We start from the raw sequence: 21,464 nt of genomic DNA, 5'->3' as shown, positions 1-21,464 counted from the left end.
TAAACTCATTTATAATTGTCAAACAAAAAATGTTTTCTTATAAGAATTATCCATCCATCTTTAAGGTTGTCTAGTTTTCCCTGTCATCCAAAGAAAATGAGTAAATATAGTACTCCCTCCGTTCTTTATTATAAGAGATAAATAACCAAATTACGTTACGTTGAGAGAGGTAATAAGGAGAGAGGGTATGAGAGAGAACAATTAAATTATTAAAAGAAAAGAAGTGGGAGGGAGAGAGAGTATGAGCTGGAGACAAAATAAATAGGGTTAAAATATGAAATCAATAAAAAAAATAGAGACAACTTTTAAGTGTATCTTATATATGGAAACATACCATAAGCATCAAATGTCTCTTATAATAAAGAACGGAGGGAGTAGCATTCAAAATTAAACACGAGGAGGCATTCGCCATTTCACATTCCAAGTCTCATGTTTAGTTACCAGGTTTGAAGCTGTACTGCTTCTCTTTAGCTCTCTAATCAACACAGGAGATTGTTGTACTCCTGCTTCACTGCTTCTTCATCGCACTACATCTTAAACCATAATTTTAATTTTTTTCAGATAAAAAAACATCATATGAGTTGAATACTGTGAATGAATTTGATTGCCTCTTTTGGCCAAATTATTCGTTTGCCTTGAAAATTTGACTTTTTAAGGGCTCTTGTTTGCAGTACAGCACTAAAATAGAAAGCGTCTCCGGTTTCGTGGGCGGGGCAAGTGGAGCATCATTGTGTGTCCTGTGAATGTGTTACTTGGATGACTATTTTCATTAAATATTGTCAATTTGCCAACTTGCTCATCTTTTTTGCTGTAAATATTGCCAACTGCAGCCTATCAACTTGTCTGCTCCTTTTAAATATACAATTTGAAGGAGTCAGCAGGATATATGCTCGCATACATGCATCGTAATTAAATTTATGTTTATCATATTTGTTTGATATTTTCTAATTAACTTGACTCTTCTGCTTTTAAACTTATTCACTGGTCAATGTTAAATTAACACGTAGGGGATACATTAATTAACATCCTATTTTTTCAAGACCTAGAAAGCTGGATATTGACAACAGTCTGAGTGCCTGGCATTGGATTGTGTTTTGATGCTGGTTTTGGGGTTTGAACATTAGGGTTTGATGGTTTTTGACATCCTAGCTAACAATTGCTTTTCACCATGTTTTATAAATCATAATGTTTAAGCATGTTAGGGTTGTGTGGAAAGGTGCATTGCAACGCACACATACATATACCATAATTAAATTTATTCTTCTGATAGCTGTCAGCTATTTCTAGTCTGACTTTTCTTTTTTTAAACTTGTTTATCATAGAAACAAGTCATTAATGTTATTTATTTCTCAAATTTTTTATAAGACAAGATAGAGTGGCAACGGTAGGTAACATGCATATGTCAATTCTTATTTGGTTTTATTTTATTTATTTTTGTGAATGCCTTGATTATATCTTTTATTGCAATTATCTACTCTCTTATCTATTGTGTTTTGTCCTTCCCTCTTAGATGTTATCTTTCTGTTTATTTTTATAATCTGAGTCAATAATTCAAGATAAATTTGAACTTCGCAGGGGCTTTCATGAAAATTGCAGACCAAACAAATCGTGAGTTGTGAATTCAAGTTTACTTCTCCTTGGTTTGAACTCTAAAGCATCGTCGCGCGGACAAGGTGATTTATTTTTTTATTAAAAAAACAAAAGAGACCAGACACAGAATTGGAATAAGAAAGGGTCACTGTTCATTGTTTTGGGCTTTGGGCCCATTTCACTCAAATCCTTCAAACCCAATTTCTTGGGTCGGGATTCCACTTCCCTCCTCAAAGTCTGTTTGGTTTGTTCATATGAATCCATATCCTCTCGTAAATGCTGATATTAAATCAGCTTGACCTAAAACTTAACTAAAAAAAAAGGGCGAAGAAGAAAGAGGGTCGGTGGATCGGGTCAGCTACAAGTAATTGCGAAGAGAAGATCTGTCCGATGAAATTATCCGATCCGTCAATCTACTGGCTTCGTCGCTGCACGAATTTCCCGTTAATGTAGGAGCCACCGGATAAGAGCGAGCTCTGCCTCCTGGGGTCACACAACGCATTCCGATCTCTAGAGAGAGAAGAGATTCAACCAAACGTTATTTCTCTCATCTCTCTCTATTTCTTTCCACCTGAATTTTGATACCTTCATCAGGTGGCAACCATGCCTTCCTCATCTCCTCCCCGCTCCCTTCTTCTCCCCTTCGCGGCGGCTCTCCTCCTTCTCTTCTTCGTCATTGCCGGTGTCCCCTCCGCAGCGGCCGACGATGTCAAGCACGATGACGAGAGGGCTCCCAAGTCGGACTCATGCAATAATGACTTCCAATTGGTAATTTACATCATATCCCTCTATTCTATTAATCAGCGAACCTTTTGTTGCTGATTGTAATTGTTACGTTTGGTTCGGATGTAGTGAAATTTCCAGGAAGGAAATTGGAAATGGAATTAAGATTGCAATGGGGAACTTTTGTAGTTTCATTTTTTTTTTTGCTTATATAAAAATTAAAATCTATTGAAGAAAAGAGGGGACAATGCTAAATCGATGCAAGAAGTCCTCTGAAAAATTGATACGGAAGTGCTTATCGATTTCTTTCAAAGTCCATTGTTATAGAAGTTGTGATGCTGCAATTTATGTCACTAAATCTTTTCACTCTTATTTGAGTTTTCCCTCACCATTTTGGATGTTGTTCATGAATGTGGTAGATGTTCCTCGCTGATCCAATTACAAAGTTTAATTTAACTAATTACTAAGTTTATAGTTTAGCTAATGATTTTAGATACGTGTAATGTTAGATGATAGCTAACTATTTGTTATAAATAAATATTTTATGACTAAATCAAATGATAATGGATTAATTAGTAAAATTTAATGTCTGATGGTATAATTTTAACCTTAATTAAATGAATCATATGATCAAATAAAAACACAAACACAAATTAAAAGGTACTGGTGTGTGACAGTTACATGACACTTTAAAGTTGCATTGCATGATTTTTTTCGCCCTTTCCAAAACCACAACCGTACTGGCCATGGTACGCATCCAAGGCATTGCTGGTCAGGTGCTTGAATGGAGCACTCTCATCTCAACCAGCAGGTTGAGATAAGGGCCTTTGAATATGCTGCTTCAGAATTATTTTCCATTACTGTTGTCATCTGCTATTTAGCTTCACCTTTCTATATCAATGTTGAATTTTTTTGTCTTCAACGGTGGAATCTTGCAGGTTAAGGTGAAGAACTGGATTGATGGCAAAGAAGGGGATATGTATAATGGGATGAGTGCAAGATTTGGGTCTATATTACCGGAGCAGGCTAAAGAAAGTGTTAGATCACCTGCTGCTGTTGCAAATCCTGAGGACTGCTGCTCCAATTCATCTTCCATGGTTCGGCTGTTTTTTATTTCTAAAATTTTATCCTTTACACTGCTTTCCCTGATTGATGCTTTTATGGCTGTAGACTATTTGCAGAATTACATGTATGCAGAAGACTTCCCCAGTGATGTGAATGTTTCTGTTGAAATGTCACTCTGGAAATTTATGATTTATCCTATCACAGTATACCTAAACTTTTGAGAACCTCCAAATTTTCCAACTTAGGATAATGATCATTATAGGATAGGGAATATCTGTTCAGGTGGCATGCTTAGCGTGCTAATGAATTGCCATTTGCAGATATCCGGGTCAGTTGTTCTATGTGAACGAGGTAATTGTGACTTTGCAACTAAAGCAGCATTTGCTCAGTCGGGAGGTGCTACTGGAGTGGTGATGATAAACAGTGATGAAGGTTCATTTTATTGTTTGACACATGGCATTGCTTCTTTGGTTTTATTTTATAGTGACCTCTTTTGCCTTATTGACAGAATGTATAATATAACATTGTTCAGCTAAAGTTTCGCTTGTTAGGCTTGTAAATTGTGATTTCCCTTTCATTTACAGCAGGTTATGTATTTAGATTGCTGTCCATGCACACAAGATTTCACTTTTGAAGGAGTTTTGGTTTGGCAAAACACCTTGATGAATTTAGAGTTAAACTATATCATCTAGAGAAGAAGAAAGACAAATAAGCGCTGGATTCAGTAAAAGATTTCTACAAATTCATGAACTTACATATTAGAGGGGTTTCTAGCAAAATGAGGATTCCAAGAAAATTTATTTCCCTGAAAAGACTGAAAATACTGAATTGGAGAACTAAGCGAGGGACGCATACTAGGAGACACTGTGATTTCATTTCTTTTGCCCTCATCTTGTTTGATTCGGACATTTTCTTTTTAGTGAAGTTTGATTTGGACATTATATACTTGAAACAGTCATTATATATTATAAATGTGAAATATTTCAATACTATTAACATAATTGGTTCTTGAAATAGGTGCCTTTCTTCTTCTTCTTCTGCTATTTTTTTCCTTAAATATTTTTTAAATTAAAACTGTTAAATCTAGTTTCCACTAAAATTTTCAGCATGATAATTGACTAGTTGAAACTTTGTTTTTATTGCAATTATCTGATTATTGTTTGTGCTTGTAAATGCATAATTATTATCTGCAATATTACTTATGATCGATTGTTATCTGAGAACTATTGATTTAATTTTCTCAGAAATTATTGAGATGACTTGCTCCAATGGCACCACATCAAACATTTCAATTCCGGTTGTGATGGTAGCAAAATCCGCAGGAGAAAATTTGAAGAAAATGATGTCTTCAAAGAGAGGTTGGCTCTTCAGTCATTATAACTTCTACTTGTAATTTTCTTTTGCTTTTGAGGGAGGTATTTAAGTTTATTTGTTAGAATATGTTAAATGTATTTAAGGTGCAAATAAGAAATGTTGAATGAAGCCATTGGCCAATGGAAAAGGTTAAGGGTGAGGTGGAAGTTCTTGAATTCAGCTAGGAAGTGAGTCATCATTGTGTTGTTGCTGAGAGTTAAAATGTGTTATCATTCAAGTTAGCATTAGACCTTGTAGGCTAGGTTACACTGAGACAACGAGCTGGTCGGTTGGTAGTTGATGTTGATTGTTGAAATGGGGACTAACATTTTCTGGCTTCCCTTTTTATTTGTGAAAGAGCCAGTAAAGTCTTGTGATTATGCTAGAAGTTGACATTGCAATGCTTGTTTTGCTAATCTTCGCATTGCTTCTCTATATTTTATCGGAGTTGCTGGAGAGAAGAGAACAGATTGGTGGATTTTTTTTCTAGAGCTTCATGGCATTGTCAAGCTTTGTGGCTCTATGATGTCTGGCTATGCTACGTGGTTTTCATTGTTTTCTTATCCTTGAGTTTCATTGAATTTTGTTAAGTTTTGAAATGGAAAATAAAATGAAAGACCAAAGCTCTTTATCATTGTACAGATACTGTAGATTGAACTGAGGGTTAAGTTTGATAATTAGCCACTGACAAAATTTTCAACTAATTAAAGTGGTGCCGGAGGGAAGAACTCAAATGAAGGGTCAGCTTTTTAAGGTTTTGCAGAGATTGACGTGCTCTCCTTCTTCTGCTTACTATTCAAAGAAATAAAATAATTCATGTTGGGATGATGGTTACAAAAGAGCAATCCATCCAGTCCCTCAAAATCTGGCAACTAAACTAAATCTGCGCCAATCCAATCTTAAGATAAAAATTAAGGAGACAAATATTAAGAGATAGAGTTGACTAAATAGAAATAAGTAAATACAATTAATTAGAAAATAATAATGATGTTCAACAGGGGAGGTAAAAGTAATGGATATAAAGAGTTCTTAGTTGGAGGCTCTAGAAGTAGCTTGTTCTTCATTCACAAAATATCTGTAAAGTCTATTGATTAATTAAAATATGTACTGTCGCCATGTAATACAATCTATTGGGCTATATATTCATGCAAAATCCTGAATTTTCTTATGTTGCCTCAATTTGTTAACTAGCAGAATTATTGACATTGCTAGGTTGTTGAGTATTGGAATTACCATTTTAATTGTCGCACAAATCAACACATGCTTGCTAGTCTGCATACTGATGCGTATCTTGGATAAACAAGATAAAAGAGAAACGTGCTTGTTGATTTCCAGTAGATTATTTACAGACGGTTAATTCTGTGTCATCCATTGCAGTGGAAATTTTGTTATATGCCCCAGTTCGCCCACTTGTAGACTACTCCGTGGCATTTTTGTGGTTGATGGCCGTTGGGACAGTTGCATGTGCTTCACTATGGTCAGATTTGACTACCCCTGAGCAGACTGATGATTGCTATAATGAGGTTTTTTGTTACATCCTATATCTGTCTCAAAGTTCATGGTGTGTCGAAGTTTTTTTTTTTTTTTGGGGGGGGGGATGCCTCAGGTTGTTAGCTGTCTTCTTTATTGTATGGAACAATTAATAAGTGATTTGAGTATAATTCTCAATCTTATTTTGCATGATGATTTTATATTTGCCGACTGTCTATGGTTCCTCTTACTTTTGCCTGCCTTCTTTGCAACTAATTGTTCATATAATTAGTTACTCTCAAAAAGGAGCTAGGAGCTTGTTTCCTTTGTTTTTTGGCCCCTTGTCACGGATTTATTTCTCATTTTTAACTCATCTTAAAAATTATTATTTTGAATGTTATATGGCCTCATTTTTTCTAGGAATCTTCAAATGCCGCAGCAGCCAAAGATGAGGATGAAGTTGTTAGTTTAGATGTGAAGGGCGCTATCATATTTGTCATAACAGCATCTACTTTTCTCGTGCTAATGTTCTTCTTCATGTCATCTTGGTTTGTCTGGGTGTTGATATTACTTTTCTGCATTGGTGGCATGCAGGTAATGTTGGTCATTCCTTTGTCTGAACTCTTACTCGTTAAGTAAATATGACTTTTCATGATGGGCATTAAGAGACCGTTAATAATTTGTTATTTCTTTCAAAAAGGAAAATGCCATAGCCATTTTCTTGCTAGAGATATGTTCTTAGACAATGAATTCCCAAGGTCCAAACCCATCAGTCTGTCTACAGCAGATATCCAAATTAAAGAGGTGAAATATAATTAGGACTCGGTGGATGGGAAGGCTTGCACTGTTGTTGGGTGCTCACGTGCAGATGCATTGTGGCAGCCCTTCCCTTCCTTTATTTGTAACGCCTTCAATTCTGAGATCAGTTACAAGACAAACTCCCATAGACAATGATAAGAGAGAGCTTTAATACTTGGAATTTGTTTTTGGTATTTGCTCATATAGCATTGTTTTCTTTCTTTTTATCTCTTCCAAATGCGCTGGTTTCTTTTGAATTATGAAGAAAAATCAAACAAGGGATTTTAGTTATTTAGGATTCATGTTCTTGAACTTTACTTTTGTGTATATGCTTCATTTAGAATTATCTCCCTCTTGGTAAACAACTTTGAGAGGCAATTTTGATAATTTAATCCTCAATCGTCTCATTATATCAAAGGAAAAACTACTGTCATATGGTCAGAGTAGGAGGACTTCTTACCTGATACATTGGTCTGCACAAAATCATAATGTCCCTAAATGCTGATAAAGTATTCTGTTCTGATTTCTCTAGCATATTGATTTTATACCAAAATGTAGTTAACGTTTGCTGCTTCCATTTTGCCAATTGAACAACGCTTTTGATATCAGGGAATGCACCACTGTATTGTGAGTGTGGCTTGTAGGTACGATCAGTGCTTATGTTTTGTTTTTGTCTTCTTGTGAAAAACATACTATCTTCTCTCTCTGCTTGTTTTATTTGCTGATAGTCTCTTATTTTCAAATATATGGGCAGAATATGTCCAAAATGTGCGAGGAAGACTGTGAATATTCCTAAGGTTGGGGAGGTTTCTGTTTTCTCACTTGGAGTGACGTTATTCTGTTTGGCTTTTGCAATTTCCTGGGCTGCTACTCGGCGGGAATCGTATTCATGGGTTGGGCAAGATATTCTTGTAAGTTTCACCCTCAGTAGCTAGGAAATATGTTTTAGTATTGTGTTTTTTTAAGATGTTATTATTGCAGCTTTTATATCTGAAGCAGGGTTTTATGTGGTACTTACTGACAAAAGGTCGATCTCTATTGAGACTTAATGACACATACTACACATGCGCCCACGCACAAAAGGAATAATCAAATGCTAATCCCATAGTAATTATGATAACTACACTATTAATGATATCCCCCTTAATCTGGAGAATGATAGCATTCATTCCAAACTTGATGGTTAATCTCTGAAGGTTGAATTGCAGAAAAGTTCCTGTGTGTCAGCAGAGAATAAAACACTTGAAAAATTGATCCCCACTTATTTAAAGAGAAACTGAATCACGTGTCATTGAGCTTACCTGTTTTCACTTAGCCCCAAGCGGCTGACATCTTAACTATAGCTATGTCAGCGTCAAATTTGAAGAATTGACTTCCTAGGTAGGTATGTTCAACATATACAACCTGAGCATGAGGGAGAGTGTTGGAGTCGGGTGCTTTGCTACCTGTTATTTCTCAATCCATTCCAAATCAGATGGGTTAATGGAGCAGAATTTCAACGTGTTGCTTTCTTTTTTGATCCCTATTAGATGGTTTTATAATGCTTTATTAGACTTGATTGTGTTGGCTTTATTGGCTGACTTTAGATAACAGGAGTCCTAGATAGTGGAGGCCTCAAATATTTTATCGTTAGCTTTAATTTAAACCTTTTCAGTGATGATTATTTGAATTTGAGTGCCAAGGTTTGTTGCTTTTTGTTAAACCCTTGATTTTCCATGTGTGTGTGTACACATGTCTGCAGTTTGTGTACGCACATAATAGGAAAAGCTGTACTTGGGACGAATTAGAGGTAACCCTGAAAAAAATCAGTAATTACAATAACTATGCATCAGTCACTCCCTTATAATGAGGATTACATAATCAATAAGAGGGATTTTCTCGCTCTCCATATGGAAATCATTCTCGGTTCTTTAATCTCACTAAGAATACTGACCCTGACTGATAGGAATGGGGAGGTGGGCGGACATTCTGGCTAGTAATAAAGGTGTAATTTGCAGTTGTTTCTAGCCTTCTAGGCCTGCCTATTGCCAATATTAGCATATTTCTAATTAAAATTTTGCATGCAGATAGATTAGTTAATCAAATTATATACACGGAAACACAGATACTCACATTTAACGAATGTGTATATTTATTTCTACTTCTCATTTTCTTTAATGTGAAATTGTGATCTGATCTGCTTCTAGGATGGGTAGATGATCTTGTTAAATATTGTGTTTTTTAAATGTCAAGACTTCCACAAGGTCAATTATAGTATTGCCAAGGATGTCCATTGGTTTCCTTCTGTGAGCTTTCTACAGCATTGTGGCAGAAACTGGCTTATCATCTTGATGTTTGTGGTTACTATTTACTGATGAGAATCTATAGTTGACTTTTTATTTTGTGATGTTCAGTTCGTGAAATATGCTTTTAATCTTGACAGGGCATATGCTTGATGATAACTGTCTTGCAGTTGGCACAATTACCTAATATCAAGGTCGCTCAATGGTTTCCTTCTTGTTTTTATTGATTATGATTTCTCCATAGTTAGTTGTTTATATGTTATAGATATTCTCCAAATTCAGTTTTTGCATTTGATGCCATAGGTTGCTACCGTCCTCCTCTGTTGTGGATTCTTCTATGACATCTTTTGGGTGTTCATATCTCCGGTATTCTTCCATCAGAGTGTCATGATCACGGTAAAGTTGTACTTTTACTTCGTCAGGTTTCTTTTTCCTGGTTTGTCTAGTTGAAGTTTGCATCTTAAAAATTGAGAACATAGTTTATAATATGAAGTAAAATTCAGGACATCCAAGTCTGAAGTAGTTACCTCCTTGTATGCTTTGGTGCGTGACAAACTGGACTGTATAAAGCACGAGGTGTTGGACAGATTGATTTAGAAAAACTTAAGCACATCTGCATAAAGATGTCTTCGATACATGTTGATAAGTTTTCCTTGCCAGGTTGCTCGAGGTGATAAAGCTGGTGGGGAGGCGATTCCTATGCTTTTGAGAGTTCCTCGTATTAATGACCCTTGGAATGGTTATGACATGATTGGATTCGGAGATATTCTCTTCCCTGGTTTGCTTGTTTCTTTTACTCACAGGTGCTAATTTCTTTCTCTCTTCCTTTTTAACCATTGACGTAAATGTGAGATTTATAAAATTGAACATACACGCACAGCTTTTTCTTTGGAAGGTTCTTTAACAAAACATCATGAATGAAGAATAAGGACCTCACTGATATTTGTTGACGTTTGAAGGAAGAGGAATGAGAGAGTGACAATCTTTTTGATCTACTGACGCCTCTTTCAGTTCTGTGTCATGCTTTGTGAGGTCTGAGCAGTGTAGTACATGAAGAGCAATCGAGTACATTTGTTATTACAAGGGTTTAGCCCAGCCCATCATCATCATCATGCGAAGAGTATTCTATGTTGATGATTTCTATCAAACATCCTTTAAGAGTATATTGCCTATATCACCTAAACTACCTAATAGTGCTAATGGTTTCTATTAAACATCCTGTTTCAATGTGTTGCTCTTTGATTGAAATATTCAGCCAAACAACTTAATGATCTTAATTTGCTATTCTTAGATAATTGTTATCTTTTTCATGTTTGGGGCAGTTTTGGTTCATCTGCCTATCAAAGATGCTTTTTCTTCATTGTTTTTATTCTGGATTTTGAGTGTCTCAGATTTGACAAAGATCAAAAGAAGGGAGGACCAAAAGGATATTTTCTTTGGCTGATGATTGGCTATGGAGTTGGTGAGTTCTGTTGCAACATGTTTCTGTTGAAATCTTGCTCATTTTTTGCCCCTTGATAAGTTCTGTTTTTAGCTGAAAGTGAGTTGTGCATTCCCCCTTATATGCATAATGTTAAGTATTTTCTGGACATCCTTTAATCATTGACTGATGCCAGGTTGCCGAAAATCACCCTATGGGCTATCGTTCTATGCTAAATTTTAAACGAGTTAAAAGTCTCTTTAGGTGTCAAGGTGCTCAGTTGGATGATTTCTGGGGCAGTAGAGGGGGGTTTTTATTGTGGATACAAGTTGATTTGGAGAACGTTCTGGTTTTATCTGTCCTGAGTTTTTGAAATGGAGGATTGAGGATTAATATGGCCCAGAGTTGCTGAACCGGGTGTGGATGATTAGATTCACCAATGACCTCTAGTTTACTTGAGTGCTCTCTTGGAAATCAATAGCTTCTTCCTCTTGGATCCATTGATCAAGACATATTTCCTTTGCAGCCTTTTGGTGGCACCTATGGAGAAAGTGCCTAAGTCTTTGGTTTCCGTTTCTCGTGCATGTTTACCTATTTGTCTAGTTGGCCTGTCAATTTTTTTAAAAAGAAATATGTGTTTCCCAATTGGCTTTTGCTGATGATTTCAGTTTCTGTCATTGCGTATGCCCCATGTTGATTTAACATTTGTCTTATTGCATGTTAAATTTAATGCTATTTAGGTTTTGGTTGCTTAGGGGTTCTTTTCTGTTTCAGGCCTGTGTTTGACATACTTGGGGCTTTATTTGATGAGCGGTCACGGACAACCTGCCCTCCTCTACCTCGTTCCATGCACATTAGGTAACTTATTTAGTGTTGTGCTTAGGTTGGATGTTCAGCTGGTCCTCATTTTGCTAGCGGGACTGCAAGAGTTTCTTCTGTTTGTTTGTCTGTCTGTCATGTGGATTTGGGCTCATGCACACTTGTTAATTTTCCAATGAAATCAACAGGCACTACAGTTGTGTTGGCATGTATAAGAGGTGATCTGAAGACCCTTTGGAATTATGGTTCGGACACGTCTAGAGAACCTTCTGGTGTTTAAATCGTAGTTTTCCCGGCTCTTGATGAAGAATTTGGACTTCTGCAAGTTGGAAAACCAATTTTGCGGATTTGAAATGAATAGTGGGGGAAGATGTCCCATTTATCGGCAATTCCTTTTTGAATATAATGATGAATGAGAGTGCACGAATGTTCTTGCTGCTAAGTTGTAGTCCTTGTCAATATAAAAGCTAAGAAGAGGAGGGTAAGTTTATGTTCTGTAACTTAGCATTGTGTATGTGTAGTAGTTTTTCCATTCTTTATGGTCGTCTTCCAATGATGTCCCCTTTAATACGCGGTTTCAGTGTTTTCTGTACGGGCCAACAAAAGATTTAAAGTTGGTTGGGCTTTGCTTAGAAGAGCTCCGCTTTCTGCGAGCTTGGGACCTTGCTGTGTATCATTTTGGTATCTGTGTATATACATAATTACTTATGACTGCACATTTGTCTGCGATGCGCATTACATTGTTTTCTACATCATCAATCACATAGAATCTCAGATTGCTAGCACATTAACGGTAAGTGGAGGCATGACTCAGAATTCTCAGGAGAAGCGTTCGAAGACTATCACTTGTTACCTTGACCTAGCATTGGACAAGCATATCGGAGCATGAACTTGTACCTGAAATTATCGTATTACAGAGAAATCTTCAACTAGATTCAAATAGCAAATACATAATTTTATAATATTAAATCGACTCATGAAGTTAATATAAATAATAATCATATAAAATAAATTAATAATTGATTCGTATGGACGTTGCTTGATTTACGTGTGCCCGAGGAGGTGCGTGTTTGTTAGAATTCAGATAGGTTCAATGAAAAATGCCCAATTATAGGAGGGGAAGGAGCAATTGGCCCAAAAATATGAGGATAGTTCGGATATGTTCAATTAATATGGACCAACGAGAGGAGAGGAGGGGGCCATTGGCTCAAAATTATAACGCTTGAATTCGAGATTATCTTTCAAACTTAATATTTTTTACATGTACGAAGCATCTCTGATCAATTCTTCATCTGCATCTGTGACAATGGTGATAAACAAAGTGAAGGTCGTTTTTTCCCCCCGGTTCTGATGAAATATCGGGTTTGGTGGCTTCTTGCTTTATGGCTGAAAGGTGGCATTCTGCATGCTCGTTATGTACTTCTCTGAACACTAGCGTAACAGAGAACTGAGTTTTCAGGTTTTCTGTTGTAATTCTTCCAAATATATACCTCCGGTCCTAAATATAAGAGCTAGTTGACTAATTTGAGTATATTAAAAAAATAAGTTAAATTAGTTATTTGCAATAAATATGTTTTTTCTAAAATGTCCTTACTAATCAAGTTTATTAGCTAGAACTATTATTATTAGAAGGACTATTTTGAAAAAAAATGGATAAATATAAGAGAAACGATGTCTTATATTAAAGACCGGAGGTAGTATATGCATGTATGCATGTATCTGCTGTAGTTACGATGCCCATCACTTTTATAAGACACAGAAGATTCTGGTTTTTGTTAATTTTAGCTCAGACTAGGGAATGAGAATCGCACTTGGATTGGTCAGCTATTGATGCTGCTAGTCATTTGAATTGCTGAATGAAACATCTCGAATAATCCAGGCTGCCAAAGGTGTGGCCTTCTAACACTGCGAAGAGATGATGAAACCCCCCATCCCACCCCCAAAAAAAGGAAATAATTCTATGAGAAAGTTGATCATTTACTTCCTTTAAGTTGTGCCCATTTTCAATTTAGTCTGCCATAGTTTACTTTTTTTCTTTCCACATCACTCCCTGATGCTATATATACTAAAACCAATTCCTCCTTCTGTCCTGATAAGAAAATGCAGTCAATATTTTGTTAACGTGGAGATGCTTTCCTATTAGTTTACACCTGATGGCATCGAGGACATAGAAGCCCTTTTCTCACAGCTTTCTTTTTCACCTACAGGAGCAGAAAACTACCTGATTGTCCCCTTATCATTACTTTCAGATGATCAGAAAACTAAAAGGAAGCCTTGGGAACAAGTTTGCTATTAATTCATACATTGCAACAACATCAGATATATGCAGACAGAATAAAACTGAGGGATGGCTCTGAACTCTCGAGTGAAGCGTTCAGATCCCATCACTTATTACTTCGACCAAGCATTAAACAAGTACATATCATCATATATTACAGGAAAATCTTCAGACAGACTCACATCACAAAATATATTCTGGATATTAAGTCAACTTAGCGAGTTGATGATTGATTTATCTAGTTAAGAATCTCTGAGATAATACAGAGACTCAGCAGCGAGGTGGGTGAGGAAGGTTGCACTTAGCAGGTAGCTGCATGGCGAGGTTTGGATCAATGCCAAGAGAAGGCAAAAGCTTAGAGTTCTTGTAGGAGCAAAGGCAGCGCAGATTGGCGTGAGAGAGTGCAGAGCAACAATCCCCAGATGGAGTGGTTGGGTTTGGAAGTGTCACTGATGGCTTGCAGGCCATTAGGCCACTGATTGGGACATTGCATATGGTTTGGCCATTGATGCTTGAAGCTGCAACTGTGACCAAAACCAGAATTAGAGCCAAAGCTCTCACTCTCTTCTCTTGTAACCCCATCTCTTCTCTTATTCTCTTCTCCTTTGGTTTATGGATTTTGGGGGGAGGGGGGTCTCATGGATTTATAGTGGGTGGAGGAATGAAATGATCACAGGCCAATGTCAATTTTCTAAAAGGACATTGCTTTGGAATGTTATGTTTGATTTCTCACGTAATTTTTTTTTCTTCTCTAATTCAAGTTGTCCAATGAATTTGAATTTAGAATTGCAAAAAAAGAGAAAGGGTCACTTTGCCCGTGAGTGAAAGGAGGAGCAACTACTGCGCTATCACGGGTATGGGATATGTGGCTGCCCTCTGCCTTGCAAAAGTGGAGCCTTTAATCATTTCGCCTTGTGTTCATCAAATCATACTCTGGCAGCTGCGCATCAATGCATTCTAATTTTATATATACACATATAAACCCCTTTCCTCTCATGTCACAGTATTTTATGTGATCCTGTTTTGTTATCTTTTATAATTAACATAATCCACTTGCGACATGCTTTCTAATTTGATCTTTGAATTTCTGTGCCTTCTAATTGAAAGTTGCCATTTTGGAGTTTTCTACCCACCATGGATTCGCTGGATATTTAGATCATTGCTATCTCAAATTCATAATAAGAGTAAATTATACTATTCTTTGATTTTAAGTAAACATCATCTAACAGTTTGTTATTGTTCCCCAGAATACCAAATGATTTATATATATACATACATATATACTCCTCCGGTCTTTAATATAAGATCTATTTAACTAATTTGATTAGATTAAATAAGTTAGATAAGTTAGTTAATTATAAAAACATGACATATTTTTCCTAAAACACTACAATCATCTTCCTTAATATCTTCTCTTCTTCTTTTACTTGATTATGGTTGAAGGAGTTTCTATAAGGACAATTTAGAAAAAATGATAAATATGAGAAATGGCTCTTATATTTAGGATCAAAATCAACTCAACAATTAGGTCTTATATTAAGAACAGGAGAAGTAATATTTTTCACTACAGTGAAATTAACCTTTTTAAACAATATAAAACTATGATTCAATTGAATTTTTTATATACTGATGTATTTGAATAGAGCATATGCTCCAATATAAGATGCATTTAACTTCTTGGGTACATCGTCTTCTTTTTCCCTTTTCCAAATGTACTTGAAATAATTGTTTCACTAATTTAAAAGAATTGAAAATGAATTATGCTTTCTTTTCAAAAATAATTGTAAATTGAAATAATCTTGTCTAAAAACTATTTTTTTATGGAACCATGTTAAAGCCCAATTTTATTCTTGAACTTTTTTTTTTTTCCAAAGTATGATACAAGGACTAGCAACACGCTCGAGATGCTGGTAAAAAAAAAAGCAACACGCTCGAGAGATAAATTGGAAGTTAATCAAATTTTTAGGATCACACAATTTTGAAGATCAACGTCTGAATTCTCAAATAAGAGAATCGGCCTGTAATTTAGAGCGTAAAGTCTTGTTTATATGGAATTTAGGAGTGTTTGACAACCCTCAAAAATACTTTTAAGAAGTACTACCTCCGGTCCTTAATATAAGATCCTGTTTGACTTTTATGTTGGTCCTAAATATAAGACCCCAATTCATTTTATCTCTCATATTTACTCAATTTTTTCCAAGATAGTTCTTCTGATAATTATAGTTTTAGCCAACATACTTGATTAGTAAGGATATTTTAGGAAAGACAACACCTATTTATTACAAATAAAAAATTTAACTTCTTTTCTTAATCTCTTCAAATTAGTCAACTGGCTTTTATAATTACGACCGGAGGTAGTACTTTTTTGTAAAACAAAGCAAATTCCGCCACATATTTACTTCATAACCTATAAAAATATTTTTAAAACTATAATTTGATTTCTATCCAAACACTTTTTTTTAGAAGAAATCACATTTTGGCTTTTCCCCCACCTCAATAGTGACATTTAAATTTTAAATTCATAAAAAATTATATTTTTCAGTAATACTTGTATAGTTTGTAAATAGTGTCAACAATGGTCATGCTTTGACTAATTTAGGGGAGACAAAGATAAGCTGATATATGGATAAGGATTAAAATATTCAAGCCTTCTTGATAGTTTGTAAATAAATTATTTCATTTATCATAAATTAATCAGTCCACTTAACGATTCATAATAGTTTATTATCATAATTCATAACCGACCAAGCAATTCAAAATTAACCGACTAACCCGCCAAATTAGGATACAACTTTTCTCACAAAATCATGCATTGCTCTTACGGAAGATCCTTCGTTTTCTTCCTCTGCTCTTCTGATCTGCTCTGCAATCTCACTCGCCTTCTTCCTCATCCCCTCTCCTCTCTCCATCACCCTCTCTATCACCTTCTTCACTTCCTCCCCAGAAATCACGCTCTCTACGGTGCGCGTCAGCTCCACTCCCACCCCCATCTCCTCCTCCACCATCTTCGAATTGTAAGCTTGCTCAGCTGCTAATGGCCACCCTATTATGGGCACTCCATGGCTCAGACTTTCCAACACAGAATTCCACCCACAATGGCTCAGGAATGCGCCTACTGACTTGTGTGATAGAATCTCCAACTGGGGTGCCCAATTTCGAATCAGTAACCCCCTTTTGGTTTCTTTCGTTCGGTTTTCGAATCCCTCTGGTAACCACTCTGCTTCGAAGTCTCTGTTCATGTCGAACCCAAAAGGTGGTCTTATAACCCAGATGAACGTTTTCCCGCTCTGTTCTAATCCCAGAGCCAGCGACATCATCTGGGTTTCACTGATCGAGTTCTGAGAGCCGAAGGAAATGTAAAGAACAGAGCGCTCAGGTTGCAGATTAAGCCATTCGATGCATTGTTGAAGAGGAATTCCTGGTTCCTTGCCTGCTCGATGCTTCGAATCCATGCCCGAATTTGTAGGAAGAAGAGGGCCGATGGTCCAGACAGGGGATCCAATGAATTTTCTCAGAACCTGTAATCCTAACGGCTCGATTTCTTCGACGGTATTGCAAATCCACCCATCGGATTTCATAGAAAGAGCGATTTGGGTTTGGAAGAATCGGGACCAGTTGTCGGTGCCATTGGCTTGTCTCAAGAACCGATGAAGCTGAGAGCGATGGAATCTGTAGTTTTCAGGGAACCCCGGAACATAAAACTCGTCGGAGTCGGTTTTTCGATGAGGGAGGTTCAACCAAATAGACATGTAAGCAAAGGTTCCATAGGCACCACAGGTGGTGAACGTAATACTCTTAGAACCGAAACTCTTGGCAACGTCGGAAACCCAGCCCAAAAAGACATCGGAGATGACGCAGAGAGGCGGACGACCTTCTTCTTCAGTGATTCTGGAGATTAAGGACCGAAGATGGGGTTGAAGGCTCACAGCTGCAAGGCCCAGATTTGGAAATAGAGAAGGAGGGATTTTCTCCGCGTTCTCAATGTTGGGTGGAAGGCCATGGCTGGTGGGTTCGAAGGGTAAAGAAGCAAGGTGAAGATTGGAGAAGGAAGAAGAAGAAGAGGAAATGGCGGATTGGAGGTGCTGGATGTTGAGAGGGGTGTTGGCTATGGTGATCGCGAAGGAAGTTTGTTGGTGGATCAGCCGAGCTAGAGCTAGAAATGGTATGAGATGACCGTGAGCCATGAAAGGGACCATCACAATATGACCTTCATTCTTCTTCTCCTCCTCCGCCATTGCAGCGTTGTTTGAGCTCAAGTTACCATTTCAGTCTGTTCTCTTAATGGACTTGCCTTTGCGGTGGTTGTACGTAGTGAATGAAAGAATAAATGAAATCTGACAGGTACCAGGGAGGAAGCACGTAGACCATCACTAGACTGGATCACTGGACCCAGGGCTTAAATGACCAGGCCCTCACCTTTTTTTTTTTTGGAATTGAAGAACAACAGCTAGGAAAAAATATTGTTAGTACTTAATTAGATTAATGGATTTCAATTCTTTTATTGCTTTAGATGAAAATGCTAAAAGTATCATATAAAAAGGACACATGGCAGCATGGGGTAACTTTGATCTTTTTTTTCTCCATTTTGTAAATTTTTTTCCACATGTATTAAAAATTGAAAATTAAATAAAATCATTATCACACTAGTTTGCTATGCAGGTGAAACTGAGAAAATGTAGTCATATTTATTCGTGTTTACTTTTTGGATGAACAACAAATATTGCTTTAATATAATTTTTTATTAGTAGTTTTGATAATAATTTAATCAGAAATTGACAATTAGTTTAATGTCTATATTGTTTTGAGTCATTAACCTATTTTATGACTGCTGACTGTCAAACATTCTAATTAGACATAAATTAACTTATGCTTTTCACGTTGCTTATCTCATATATATATATATATATATATATATATATGACTACATGTAGATCTTCAATTAAGATCACTATAATCAATTTAAAAGTCAGGCAAATATTTATCTGCATTTCCAATTACGTACTTTTTTTTAATTTAGTTTTTTTGACGGCTCAAACATTAACAATATATGAAGTGAGAGACACTTTCAATGTTGGATAATTTTTGCGTAATTTAGTGACAGCACGAATACCAAAAAAAATGCTATTAAGAAATAATGTAAATGTAAAATATTTTTACATAAGATATTAAAAAATATATAACATCTCAATGTGGAAAGCTACGCTGAAAAGCCATAAAAACCAGAAGGAATAAAAATCGCAGCTAAGTTATCCAGAGACATATACTCTGTCAAACCATGAGACGATATACTCCTCCGGTTCTTATTATAAGATCCCATTTGACTTTTTATTTGGTTCTAATTATAAGACCCTAATCCATTTTGTCTCTTATATTTATGTATTTTTTTCCAAGATAATCCTTCTAATAATGATAGTTTTAGCCAATATACTTAATTAGCAAGGATATTTTAGGAATGACAACACTTATTTATTATAAATAACCAACTTAACTTACTTGCTTAATCTCCTCAAATAAGTCAATTGGATCTTATAATTAGGACCGGAGGAGTATGATATATTATCAGAGACAAAAAAGATGATCTATATATAGTCACTATTCAAAATAATTAACCTATTTCATGCCTCACATGTAAGCAATATAATGCAGCTAATTTTTATTCATACAAGTTCATGAAAACTTCGTCCTAACCTGAATGATGCTTTATTATCAATCAATTTTCATCATCATCACTTGCATATTATTCTCGATCACCCATTACATGTATTTTGTCCTCAATAAAAATTAGCAACAAATTAAAAACATGCCTTCTCTCAATAGACAAAATGGAGATATATATATGTATATATGTGCGCGTATAAATAAATAGCAGCTATATATATATTGTCCATATTAATATGTATATACAGAACAATCAACACAAATGTTTAGAGAGCAGCGCCAAATGATTTAAGAGGGGCATGCACAGCAAAGGATCACTATAGCTTATTAAACAACAAATCTGCAAATTAAAAGAGAGAATACAAAAGATCTGCATATCATATAGATACGAACCAGACCAATATATAAATTTGTGTTCATGGACCTCTCTCTCATATTATCTCTGCACAAGCGCACAGTATCTTCAACAGATCTCACCAAACTCTAATAATTTACTTTATGAGAGAGCTATGTATATGTGTGTGTGTGTGTGTGTGTGTCTCATTTACCCGTGTGTATGAAGAGGACGGCATATATTACTGCTGAAATCATAATGTAAGCAACCAATATACAAATATATACATACATACATACATACATACATACATATATATATATATATATATATTGGTCTTGCTCTCTTTCTTTCTGCATCTGTTGATCAGCGTCTCATGGATCGGCAATTAATTCCAAAATGTTCCATCTTCGATCCATCTGTGTGTGTGTATCATCATCACCACTATTTTTTTTTTTTTTTAACTAGGAATAGTGATGAGCTATGGTTTGCATGACGTGAACCTGGGCAGCAAGGCAGGTCACAAAGTGAGCTGTTTCCTCCAACAGGCTGCAAATATCCATCGACTTCCCTCCTGGCACTACTTCTCTCAGCTTCTGTGTTTGCCTTTTCATCAGCCCTTCTTCATCATCGTCTTCATCATAAGGAGAAGGAGAACGAGTTCTGACCTCCTCCTCCTTCTTCTTCTTCTTGACCTTACCTAGCCACGTTGATCTATTCTTTCTTCTCATCCTTGTCTTCATCATCGTCATGGAGAAACAATGGTGGTGATGTTGTCTGCCTCGGCTCAGCTTCATCAGAATGGCTCGGCTCCAAGCCCTCCTTGAGCCAACCGCACGAGCCATACACCAATAAGCCGCCATCTTTATTCTCTCACTTCGCTTTTTCACGCAAATTGAGGAGGAGGAAGACGGCGGTCGGATCTTCCTCGTCTTGGACAGAGATCTCAGAAATCTACGAGCAAATTTCATCTCAGTACGAGGATTAGTGGCAGTGATAATTGTGCCGTCGCTTGGTGTCATGTCTCATAAATCGTAAAGAGAGGGGGAAAAAAGAACCAGAGAGGGAAGAGAAAGAGAGGTTATATGCGTGGTGGGGATTGAGATCCTAGTACAACAAACTCTGACACAAATAACTTTTTTTCTCAGTTTGGGGATTGGAAGTTGGGATTTGCTTCTGACACAAAACAAAAGGGTCCTCCTCTCTTATTTCAAAGTACAAACTGAGAGCCCCAGTCGCAATATATGAGCTCAGAGAGAGAGAGAGAGAGAGAGGGAGGAAGGTGTGGTGATATAAGAAAATAGAGGCGGGGCCGGGGAGGAGGGGAGGTAAGGGGTGGTTGAAGAACAAGAATCGAAATAATGGAGAGAATAAAGGAATGTGAGGAAACTTGAGAGGAAAGAATGATAACCAGTGAATAGTTAAAACATGAAAAGGGGAAGTTGAAATATCTACGAACATGTTTATGCACATATGTATGACATAATTAAAAAGCGGTATAGATTAGTTAGTTTGAAAGGACGAAGGAGAGAGGAGAGAGAGGAGGTTGCTTTTAAGTAGGGAAAGGAAGAAGAGAAGGTTGGAGAAGTGGGTCTTGGGGCCCACAACCACAAGAGCGCACATGGTTGAGTCCCCCACCCACTCCCTTCTAATATTTGCTTAGTTTCTTAATTA

The 21,464-nt window shown here is 36.5% G+C and overlaps 4 protein-coding genes across 5 annotated transcripts; 1 reads left to right on the top strand and 3 right to left on the bottom strand.

Annotated features, from left to right (window-relative positions):
- Positions 1 to 1,925: 1,925 nt before the first annotated feature.
- Positions 1,926 to 12,238, top strand: LOC114718508 (signal peptide peptidase-like 3). Its single transcript, XM_028903845.1, has 14 exons — positions 1,926 to 2,358; positions 3,252 to 3,410; positions 3,699 to 3,810; positions 4,623 to 4,736; positions 6,109 to 6,254; positions 6,622 to 6,795; positions 7,609 to 7,643; positions 7,754 to 7,910; positions 9,422 to 9,475; positions 9,585 to 9,677; positions 9,942 to 10,084; positions 10,673 to 10,743; positions 11,476 to 11,559; positions 11,709 to 12,238. The coding sequence occupies exons 1-14, from the start codon at positions 2,194 to 2,196 to the stop codon at positions 11,798 to 11,800; spliced, it is 1,599 nt and encodes a 532-aa protein (XP_028759678.1). The 5' UTR covers positions 1,926 to 2,193; the 3' UTR covers positions 11,801 to 12,238.
- Positions 12,239 to 13,782: 1,544 nt separating this feature from the next.
- Positions 13,783 to 14,423, bottom strand: LOC114718445 (putative lipid-transfer protein DIR1). Its single transcript, XM_028903755.1, has one exon. It carries the CDS (start codon positions 14,378 to 14,380, stop codon positions 14,069 to 14,071), a length of 312 nt encoding a protein of 103 aa, XP_028759588.1. The 5' UTR covers positions 14,381 to 14,423; the 3' UTR covers positions 13,783 to 14,068.
- Positions 14,424 to 16,435: 2,012 nt separating this feature from the next.
- Positions 16,436 to 18,709, bottom strand: LOC114718500 (crocetin glucosyltransferase 3-like). The gene has a single exon (XM_028903833.1). The coding sequence runs from the start codon at positions 18,031 to 18,033 to the stop codon at positions 16,579 to 16,581; it is 1,455 nt and encodes a 484-aa protein (XP_028759666.1). The 5' UTR covers positions 18,034 to 18,709; the 3' UTR covers positions 16,436 to 16,578.
- Positions 18,710 to 20,218: 1,509 nt separating this feature from the next.
- Positions 20,219 to 21,197, bottom strand: LOC114718501 (transcription factor IBH1). Of its 2 annotated transcripts, none has more exons than XM_028903836.1 (2): positions 20,874 to 21,197; positions 20,219 to 20,817 (listed from the first exon to the last, which is right to left on the bottom strand). In XM_028903836.1, exon 2 carries the CDS (start codon positions 20,810 to 20,812, stop codon positions 20,255 to 20,257), a length of 558 nt encoding a protein of 185 aa, XP_028759669.1. In that variant the 5' UTR covers positions 20,813 to 20,817; positions 20,874 to 21,197; the 3' UTR covers positions 20,219 to 20,254. The 2 variants fall into 2 exon arrangements, with proteins under 2 accessions (XP_028759669.1, XP_028759668.1); XM_028903835.1 differs by having other exon boundaries at positions 20,219 to 20,820; positions 20,877 to 21,197.
- Between the last annotated feature and the right edge of the window lie 267 nt (positions 21,198 to 21,464).

The sequence above is a fragment of the Neltuma alba genome, unplaced genomic scaffold (genome assembly GCF_004799145.2).
Source record: "Neltuma alba isolate B1F8T4 unplaced genomic scaffold, ASM479914v2 tig00011850_pilon, whole genome shotgun sequence".
NCBI classification, from domain to species: Eukaryota; Viridiplantae; Streptophyta; class Magnoliopsida; order Fabales; family Fabaceae; genus Neltuma; species Neltuma alba.
This window is presented reverse-complemented; position numbering and strand designations above follow the sequence as displayed.

Coding starts and splice junctions, on each gene's coding strand:
- LOC114718445 (XM_028903755.1), bottom strand. CDS start 14,380: ATGGGGTTACAAGAGAAGAGAGTGAGAGCTTTGGCTCTAATTCTGGTT.
- LOC114718501 (XM_028903836.1), bottom strand. CDS start 20,812: ATGACACCAAGCGACGGCACAATTATCACTGCCACTAATCCTCGTACT.
- LOC114718500 (XM_028903833.1), bottom strand. CDS start 18,033: ATGGCGGAGGAGGAGAAGAAGAATGAAGGTCATATTGTGATGGTCCCT.
- LOC114718508 (XM_028903845.1), top strand. CDS start 2,194: ATGCCTTCCTCATCTCCTCCCCGCTCCCTTCTTCTCCCCTTCGCGGCG. Junction 3,411..3,698: donor GCTCCAATTCATCTTCCATG/GTTCGGCTGTTT, acceptor TGCCATTTGCAG/ATATCCGGGTCAGTTGTTCT. Junction 10,744..11,475: donor GATGATTGGCTATGGAGTTG/GTGAGTTCTGTT, acceptor TTTCTGTTTCAG/GCCTGTGTTTGACATACTTG.